The sequence below is a fragment of the Belonocnema kinseyi genome, chromosome 4, assembly GCF_010883055.1.
Source record: "Belonocnema kinseyi isolate 2016_QV_RU_SX_M_011 chromosome 4, B_treatae_v1, whole genome shotgun sequence".
In the NCBI taxonomy this organism is placed as follows: Eukaryota; Metazoa; Arthropoda; class Insecta; order Hymenoptera; family Cynipidae; genus Belonocnema; species Belonocnema kinseyi.
In genome coordinates this window covers 50,184,012-50,193,997 of record NC_046660.1, presented here as the reverse complement: position 1 = coordinate 50,193,997, position 9,986 = coordinate 50,184,012, and the positions used below count along the sequence as shown (strand labels likewise).

The 9,986-nt window shown below is 28.5% G+C and overlaps 1 protein-coding gene across 1 annotated transcript; it reads right to left on the bottom strand.

Annotated features, from left to right (window-relative positions):
* Positions 1-4,631: 4,631 nt before the first annotated feature.
* On the bottom strand, positions 4,632-8,111 carry LOC117170891 (carbonic anhydrase 7-like). Its single transcript, XM_033357935.1, has 5 exons — positions 8,096-8,111; positions 6,693-6,881; positions 6,501-6,607; positions 4,872-5,093; positions 4,632-4,763 (listed from the first exon to the last, which is right to left on the bottom strand). Exons 1-5 carry the CDS (start codon positions 8,109-8,111, stop codon positions 4,632-4,634), a joined length of 666 nt encoding a protein of 221 aa, XP_033213826.1.
* Positions 8,112-9,986: the final 1,875 nt, after the last annotated feature.

Here is a 9,986-nt window from a genome sequence, read left to right as displayed (position 1 = left end):
TTAGCTCGGGTTTACTATGGTTTTAGGGGTCGCCGAATACAAATCTGGCGTCCTTTGACTTTTATCGCGTCAGGTTCAAGGTCATTGGAAGGTCAAATCGAGGTCATGACCTTGAAACTGACGCGATAAAGGTCAGCGGACACCAGGTTCGTAATCAGCGACCCCAAAAACCTATAACTTTTTTTTTTTAATTTTTTTACCGTTTTTTCTCGATTTGGCCTTCAAATGACCTTGAACCTGAAGAGATAGAGTTCAACGGATGCCAGATTTGTAATTAGCGACTCTAAAAACCTATAACGTATTTTTTTGGATTTTTTTACAGTTTTATCTCGATTTGACCTTCCAATGACCTTGAACCTGACACGATAAAAGTCAAAGGACGCCAGATTTGTATTCGGCGACCCCGAAAACCATAGTAAACCCGAGCTAACCTCAGAATACATGTTTAAGAGTGTCAAATCTCTCGAAAATACAGTTGGTGGGTAGTGGTGTTTCCATTTATTTGTAGGGGTGGCTGGGGGGTGGAGGGTAGTCCGTTTAGCGTGAAATCGACTCGGGATACTTATAAGATACTACAATGATTTTTTCAGATTTTTTGGTCCAAAAATAAATTAGGCCAGAAAACCGGCCTTACCGACCCTCCCCCTTTACTTCAGGAATTACACTGACCTCTTGGAAAACTGTGTTAATTTAAAATAACATTTAACTAACCGTGACCGTTACAATAGACCTATGACTTGGGTACCTGAACGCAGAATCTTCCGCTCTATCGATTGCAGATGTAAAAAAAGGGGGTTTCTTTTTATAAGAATAAAGTTGACCTTCAAAAAGCCATGACGGTCAACTTTAAGATGAAAGTGAAGTTAACCATTGAATTCCTCGTTGAAATTTACTTTGGGATTTATACTGACCTCTTGAAAAACTTTGTTAATTTCAAATAGCCTCTAACTGTCCTTGAATGTTTTAATTGACCTATGACTTGGGTACACACCTGAACGTGGAATTTTCCGCTCTATCCATTGCAGCTGTAAAAAAGCGGGTTTCCATTTTTAAAAAAAGTTGACCTTTAAAAAGCCATTAAGGTCAACTCAAGGTCAAAATGAAGGTCACCATTGAATTCCTCGTTGACATTTACTTCAGGAATAGACTTCACTTTTTTGAAAAATATTTTACCTGAGGAAATATTAAACCGTCCCGGGACTTTTTAGACACCCTGTATATTAAAAAATTACTGACTATAAAAATTTATTTTAAAATGTATTTTATACTTAAATTGAATTTTTTCATTTTAACATGCTTCAGGACATAAAATGAAATAATGCACTAAAAATATTTAATTTTCATGCAAGCGTCTGCCAATAAACTTGGAAATCAGGAAAAAATTAGGAATGTTTAGTCGTCAGTAAACGTCAAAAGAATGTTAGGGATTTAAAAAAAAAAAATATCTCGCAAAAGTCAGTGAATTTTTGTAACAAGAGCATTCAATAACAGTTAAGAGTCATCAATTTAAAATTTAAAAATTTTGATTCGTAATTGTTTTATTCCTTTTAAAGCACATTTAATAATATTTTATTTAATAATGTTTTCCCTGGTGATTCGTTTGTTAAAAAGAAATGCTCTTTGGTTTAAAATTCAACTTTTATATTGGTAATTCTTCTTTCTGGTTTAAAAATTCACTGTTTTTAGTAAAAATTTACTAACATATTAAGTTCTCTTTCTAGTTTCGCTTTATACATTTTTCCAATAAAAAATTGCTAATACGTTTCCTCATAGAGAGGGAGTTGTAATGGTATTAATTTTGAAAAAAAATTGAATGGCTTAATTGATACAATTTGAAGGGCTCATTTTCAGCACTAATATATGAAAACTGATCAAAAATCTCTAAAAATAATTTAGTAGATTTTTTTAGCAACTTAAAATGTTTTCAAATTGGTAATTTTTTATAATCTTTTTTCATCAACATCATTCAAAGTTGACTCAAAAATTGAAGAAAAAGAACGTTAATTCAAGATGATTGGAATGGCCTATAATATGAATACATTTTATCGAAGAGGGGGGAAGTTGTGGTCATTTTTATTATTTGAAAAATTGTTTTCTGAGGTGAAAGTGTTATCATTCACATAATTTAAAGTTGATGTAAAAATAGAAAAGGCTCCTTAATCCGAGACACTTTAAATGACCTATTAGTATTTTCTCAATTTTCACTTCTTATACCAGAAAGCAAATGCATTTACTAATTAGCCACAATAAAGAAGTAAAGTGCTCACTGAATGAAAACCATAAAACCGTCAACACAGAAAGAATTAACAAAATTTCTCAAAAAATAAAATTTGAAAATTTGGAATTCCTAATTTTAAAATAGTCCAATTTTCCAGTCATCAAGCTTCTAATTATTCAGTTTTGAGAGCGTATAATTTGAAAATATTTATTTGTAAGTATCTCAATTTTTAATTGTTTAACTCAAAACAGTAACTTTTGTAAAGGTATGATTTTTAACATAACCAAATAAAAATCATTTTAATTAGACAAATTTCCTATGCGATAAATTATGCATTATTATTATTTTCACTTTAGAATTGATAAACTTGAAACATTTCAATTATTAGTTCGGATGCTTCTAAATCAGAAGTTTTCTGTTTTGTGTCAATATTTCTATTTTTTTATTTTTCAGGTTGGAAATGAATAATTTTTTGAATTTTTCTAATTTACAATGAGAAAGATAATTAGAAAACATTTTTTCAGAGCAGAAGAAAAACGGAAATTAACTCAAATTATTTTGAGTAGGGATGTATTTTTTTCGTATTCTCCTTTTCCCCTGTTTTCTTCACGTTTTATATTTGTCAAGAATAATAAGAAACTGTTTGAGTTATTTTTAATAATTAATCAATAAATATTGTTTTAATCAAATTATAAGTAGCCTTAACGAATGTACCATGCAAAGAAAAAAGACAAAGGCCAATTTTTGAAGATTTTCTGGTCGTATTAAGGGTTTTCATAGAAAGCGGTTATTTAAAACAAAAATTTCTAGATTTCAAAGAATTTTTAGAATTTCCAACAATCCTAGGTCTTTAGGGTATTTTAAAAAATTTCAAGGAATTTCCAATCTATTTGAAATAATTTAATTATTTTACGTACTTAAAAAGATAACAAGATATTTTCAAGAGATTAAAATTGTTTAGAGAAATTTATTGGGATTTGAATCGTTTCACGGGATTTAAAAAAATTCTTATGAGGCTTAAAAAAACTGACTAGAATTTTACAATTGGATATAATCTATTAGGTCTCAGGGTGTCTTGAATAATTTCAAAGGTTTTTTACGATTTATAAAATCTTTTATAATTTTAAAGGGTTTTATTAGTTCTCAAGAGATTCAAAAAAACTTTAAAAGATTTAAAATTCTGATGCATGTTTAATAGAGCTTAATAGCTTAAAGTAATTCCGAAGGAACTAAAGACATTTTTAAATCTTTGAATTATTTATAAAGTGGACATGAGTTACTTTAGCATATTCTCCGGCATGTCAGGAAATATTATCATAAGATTTGGTTTGTTTTTTAAAACAGTTTTGACCATTTTTTGGCCCTTCATTTAAAGTAATTTAAAATTCTCCCTGATTTTCCAATTAGATATCCTTAATTCTTTTAGTTTCTTCCGAATCTTTGGAATTCTCTTGAATTTTTTAAATCCACCTAAGTTCTTTTATATTCACTCAATTCTATTTTGAAAATTTCATGTTAGTATTTATTTAATTCCTGCCAAATGCTTTTACACTGAACTTAAATTCTTTGGTAATTCATCCAATTCTTTTGAATTTTTCTAATGTTATTTTAACTTAGTGTATTAATTAATTTTTTCATTATTTGAATTATTCTATTAATTTTATTGAATATTACAATTTTTCCAAAATTAGAATATTGTTATAAAATATAAATGTCACGAAACACAAATAGGTGAGGGGAAAATCATGGAAAATTCAGAACAATTAAACATAATTTGAAGTTTTTTCTCTAAATACATTTGCATATCTCATATATAATACAAAAGATTAGATGAAATTCAATTTCGAACATTTTCTCATTGTTAGTAGTAATAATAGTATCAAGAAAATACTACATTTAGTTAGAACTTTAGCATTAATTTAAAAATTTCATAATTCTATATTACTATTCTCCTCCAGAGTATGAACCCACAAAAAACTCAAAATCATTTTCTGGCACATAGGAATGTTAAAAAAAATACAACTTCCACCCACTATAAGAATCAACTATAAGCAAATAGGATCTTTTCTGTTAATTTTATTGTACATATTAACCTGAATCTAAATTTCATGTTTAAAATATTCGCCTTGGGGCAAGAATAATTAATTATTTATACGTATATTTGTAATAGCGGGAATATGAAATTGAAATAACTTAAAAAAAGAAACCATTGATTGTGTTTAATACTTTATTTTATTTTATTTCTCGCATTTACATTCTTAAAATTTACATATATAAAACTCACATTCATGCTATCTACCCCTACCGTCTGCAGATGGATTTTCACTAGAGCCGCTCGCATTTGCTTGGACTTTTGTCCAAGGGAGAGGAAAACTGCAGAAAACCTTTTCCGAGCGCCGTCGATTACTAAAAATCATTGGCTACTGTTGATTAGCTTCTCCAAATCCTCGTTTCCTTTGTGATTATACACGTTGTTAATTCGACGGTTGTTTAGTGCTTGTGGAGGTCTAACATTCGACACGTCTCCATCGGACAACTTTATTTTCTTGAAGCTATTTATCTAAAAAATAAAAAAAATGCGAATAAAAAATATTAGTAGTAAATAAATTAATAAACTTATTTTTATGTGCATCTTTAAAAAATATATTCTTACCAGACCGTCGGTAATAGGATAGCTACTCTCATATAAGATCCAAGACACAGATTCCGAGCAAGGGGGATAATCTAATGAGCCTTCGTAAAACAAAAATGCTGAGTTCTCGAGAATACTCGCAACGCGAAACGGGGGTACTTCCGCCGTCGAATTAAGGGATTGCACCTTATGCAAGCTTCTTTCCAGGTTGTCAAAAATACGTTCGGGATTGGAATATCCACTCTGAAATTTCAAGCCTGTATCAACAATACAGGATTTAACGGAAAGACACATTCTATTTTTTTCTTCTTCAATTTTTCTAGGAATGTGCATCTCTAATAAATTTCTAAAGTTAAACGGATGACAGAATTAAAAAATTTTTATAGTATTCTCACCATTTCCAAGGAATTTCCAAAAATTTTAAAAAGTTTCAAGGGTTTTAAAAATATTATAATTAGTTAGAGTATTTATGAAGCAACAGTTTGGACCTGTAAGGTTTTAGGATATTTTAAGAGATTCAAAAAGATTTCGTAAGATACCCCCTTGATTTTAATTTTTTAAGGGCTTTGAAAAGATTTCAAAATATAATCTTTGCCGCATTTTCTTATCTTCAGTCTGCAATAAAGCATTTGTTTAGTGCTTAGCGCAAATAATAAATTACCAATTATTAAAGGATTTTAAAAATGATTTTTCAGTTCTTACCTCGAACCCCATGTTAAATACTGCAAGACCCTCCTTGTGGGTTTCAGCGTTGTTAAATGATTTCAAATCTGTTCTATAGAAAAACACATGCATCTCCATTTCCTGACTATGAAACAAAAATAATTATATGAAATTCAACCTTGACTGTTTTTCCAATCTTAACGATAATACCAATTTTGAGAGAGAATTTTTGACTTACTAAGTTGTGAGTTCGATCGGAGTGTTGACAGATATCATGTGAGTCCACTTTTTATTCGTGCAGTACAAAAAATTATCATCATTATTTTGATCTTTAGTAATGATTCCATTAATTACTTGATAAATTTGAATTACTGAAAATATAACTTATTCGTTCATAATTCAAATGTTTGACTAATAGAGGAGTATCTTATTATATTACAAATAAAATAGTAAAAAACACGTTTATTTTAACATTAAGGAAATCTAAATAAGATTACAATACAATTTAAAATCCTGTTTAGCGTCCAATAAACAAGTTAATGTAAAAAAAATTCTTTTTTTCCGCCTAAAAAAAGACAGAAAAAAATTTGTTTTCGTTTTGGACAAAATTAAAAAGAGAAAAGAAAAATGAGAAGACAACCAGCCAAATCCCCTTCCTTCACTTTTTTATTTGTTTCGTATTTTTTATTTTTCTCATTATCAAATCACAATAAAAAAAACCATTTTTAAAAAAAGGAAAACTAATTTTTTGTTTCCTTTTTTAGGCGCAAAGAAAGGAAAGGTTTTTTTAGATTGCAATGGGAACATTTTATGGTGGTTGTCTAAATTTGGTCAAGGCAGATGAAAATATAACAATGTTGCGTTCTTTGATTAAGCTTTTCTGCTTATCATTTTCTTTTAATTCAAGTATTCAAATATTAATGGTATAGTTGGCGAATTTGCGTTAATTAAAATTCACAAATTATTTACAAATATTGGAATATTTACCTTTTTTGGGGCCCAATGAAAAGTCACCTTTTCAAATACGTAAGTCCCGTTAAGGGGTCCACCAGTAACACTTGGAGGTTTTCCAGACCAATCGGCTTTCATTTCCACTGTATTGTAGGAAAAGTAAAAGAATGAATAAAAGGAAGTGAAGCAGAATTAAATTTGTAAATATAAATATATAAGGTTTAATACCAGTGTGACCAGTATTCGTTATGCTCAATTTTTTTGGAAATTTATCAAAATCTGCAAGTCTCAGCATTTTTTTATGATCTGGAAAATATTTCGGGCCATCGTCCTTCAGAGTTATCGGAGATTGATGTTTTCCCTTACATTGTGAATATTTTTTTCCCCAGTTTTTAGCATCTTTGTAACTGTATGCGTCTGCAATAAAAAAACATAAATTAAATATCTTCATAAACAGAAGCATTTATGTAAATAATAACTTGTATTCTTTGTATAACTTTTAAAGAATGAACAATATTTTATCATTTAAAACAATATATTCCACTGTGGAACCAATATCTATTTACATTACTTATTCTGGAAAGCTACTTTACAAGTTAAAAATTACATAAACGTTTTTCGTGTTTCTCAAAAGAAATGATAAGATATATTTTCAAAAAGTTAAAAAAACATCACTTACTAGTTCTTAAAATGAGGCTGAGAAGAATAGTCGCTATCAGGTGCAGCTGGTTCATTATTATATTCATATATTTAATTTATATTATTTAAATATAAACTCTTACTTCTTTCTTGATTCGCTTTAAGATCCGGCAGTATGCTGAGTAAATTGAAAAACCTACAAATCGGATAGTAGTATCTTGAAAAAAGAATTTGCACCTGAAAAAATGACAATATATAGCCCGAGATCTCTCTTATCTTGTTTTTTTAACATTTATTGTATACGTGATTGTGTCGTGAATTCAGTTTTTCACACGCTTTTAATGTTCATCGCATTTAAAATTTAGTAATGAAATGGGTGGGGCTGCCTTGATTTTTATACTCTTCAAATTTGTATTAGCTAATACTGATGCCTAGAATGCAGACAAGGATTAAAGTTAGTCAAACATCTAATTTAAATATAGCGAGCAGATATTATTTTTTATTTAAAAAATTGTATTCTCCTATTTATCCTACTATTTTCTGAAAAATACTCTGTTTCTCTTTTTTGAAGGGACTATGGACTGCAAGGTCCCTAATATTTAAAGAGATTTTTTGTTTGACTTAGAAAAAAGGTTTGGTCACAAATATTTGTTTACAACAAATAGCGCAAAAAGAAGATGTTTATTTGTTGAAAAATTAAGAATTTTTGTTATTTTGATTCTAGTTGCTTCCAAGTTTTTTGGAACATACAGCAAAATAAGTGATTTTTTCAAAATGATTCTTGGAGTTTCCACAAGCCCTATTAAGTTTTAACACGTCTTTTTCATAAGTAAATAATGCGTTTCAGTAAATTTTATTCAAAATCGTTAACAGAAATTTAGTATTATTTTTAACGTTAATGTACAAAGGTGCAGTATATTCAGTGCGTAAATAATTGGTTTTTGCTTCCTTTTCAGGTGATGTAGTCTCTTTACAAATTTCACAATATTTACCTTCGGGCTGCGTCATTTATAGACTAATGCTTTTAAGTGTCCCGATAAAGTTCTAAATGAGTAATTAAATAATTTTTCTAATTCAGATTGGAAGAGATGACCGAAAAATATTTTGCAAAGCAGATGAAAACTGAAAAATGACCTCGAATTTTTTTCGTAGACCAGAAATTATATTCAGCTTCCTAATCGTTTTTTTCTTCCTATATTTGCGTCACGTTTTTTTTGGCTGCGATTAATTTTTTTTAAAGAAATATGAGAAACTCTTTTAATTAATAGTAGTAATTACTAAATTAATATTGCCATTAATAAATTATGTTTAGCATAGAGAAACTACTATAAAACAAAAGATGAAAGACAATTTTTGATGATTTGTGCAAGAGAAGGAAAAATAATCATTACATTTTGAACAATATTTGTAGTTTTCGAATAATTACAGGTTGCATTAATGTTTTTAAAACAAAACAAGAACAGCCATATCTTAAACAAAAATCTCCAGATATCAAAGAATATTTAAAATTTGCAGCAATCATCAGTGATTGCAGATTTTAGGATATTTTAAATAGTTCGAAGACATTTGCGAGCGATTAAAAAAAATATAGGAAATTTTTCAAGGATTTGAATGATTTTGGAGAATTGGACAGAAGTTTTTTGCGGCTGTCCAGAATTTCTTAAAATTTTAGAAGATATGCATAGATTTTAGATGATCTATTAGGGTTTCAGATATTTAGAAAGACTCCAGGTGATTTTACATTACTTTCGATAATTTAAAGGTATTTCCGATATTTTTTATGATTTTAGGGTACTTTTACAAATTTCGTAGAATTTTTAAGAGCTTTAAAGTATTTCAAAGGATTTCGAAACATTTCGAAAGATTAAAAATATTCTTAAAAAAAGAGAAAAAGGGATTTGGAATATTGTAGGAAATCTTGAATGATTAAAAGGTATTTGCGTATTTTTTGGGAGATATAGAATGATTTCAGATCACCAATAAGGTTTTAAGATATTTTAAAAGATTCTAATGGATTTCACAAGATTGTTCAGGATTTCAATTATTTTATGTAATTTGAAAAGCTCTCAAGGTATTGTAATATATTTTCTAGAATATGAGTTAATATCACAAAACTGCACTCGATAACTGAAAAAGTTTAAAAAATATTATTGGCACTTTATCTATTAAATTCTCTGGAATTCTCTGAAGTATTCTGAATTAACTTGAATTCTTCTAAATTCATGCTTCTACTCAGTTCGATGGACTTAACATTTTTTCTGTTACTATTTATTTAATTCCATCTAAATGCTTTTAAACTCACTTTATATCCTTAATTGACTCATAAAATTCTTTCGAATTGCCATTAATTTTTCTAATAAAATCTAAATTGCTTTTATTAATTAAAAAAAAATATTAGTTGTTTTATGGACTTCGTCTAGTTCGCCTCATTTTCCTCACATTAGAGTGACTTTTTCGGTGAATTATAAATTTGAATTCAAAATTGTTTACAAAATTAAAATTTTCTCATTTATTATCAATGCCACAGAAAATAAAAAATAAGTTGGCGCAAAATCATTGAAAATTGAGGAAATTTGAAAAATGAAGCATTGCCTGGTTATTTGAATAATCTTATACCATGAGCACCTTTTTTTATGATTATATATATCACAAACCTCCAGAAAACTGTAACTTTAAATGATTCGGCATAATTTTTTCGCTCATAAGAATGTTCTTTTGCTTTCACATAGAGGAAGCTTTGTAATTGTAACATTAAAAAAAATGTTAATTCATTCAATCAATATTCCTTAATTTAAAAATGTGGAATACAATCTTCTAAGCAATTGTGTGGTTTGTGTGCGTTTATGTGTGTGTCTATTTGTGTGTGTGAGTCGATGTGTTTAT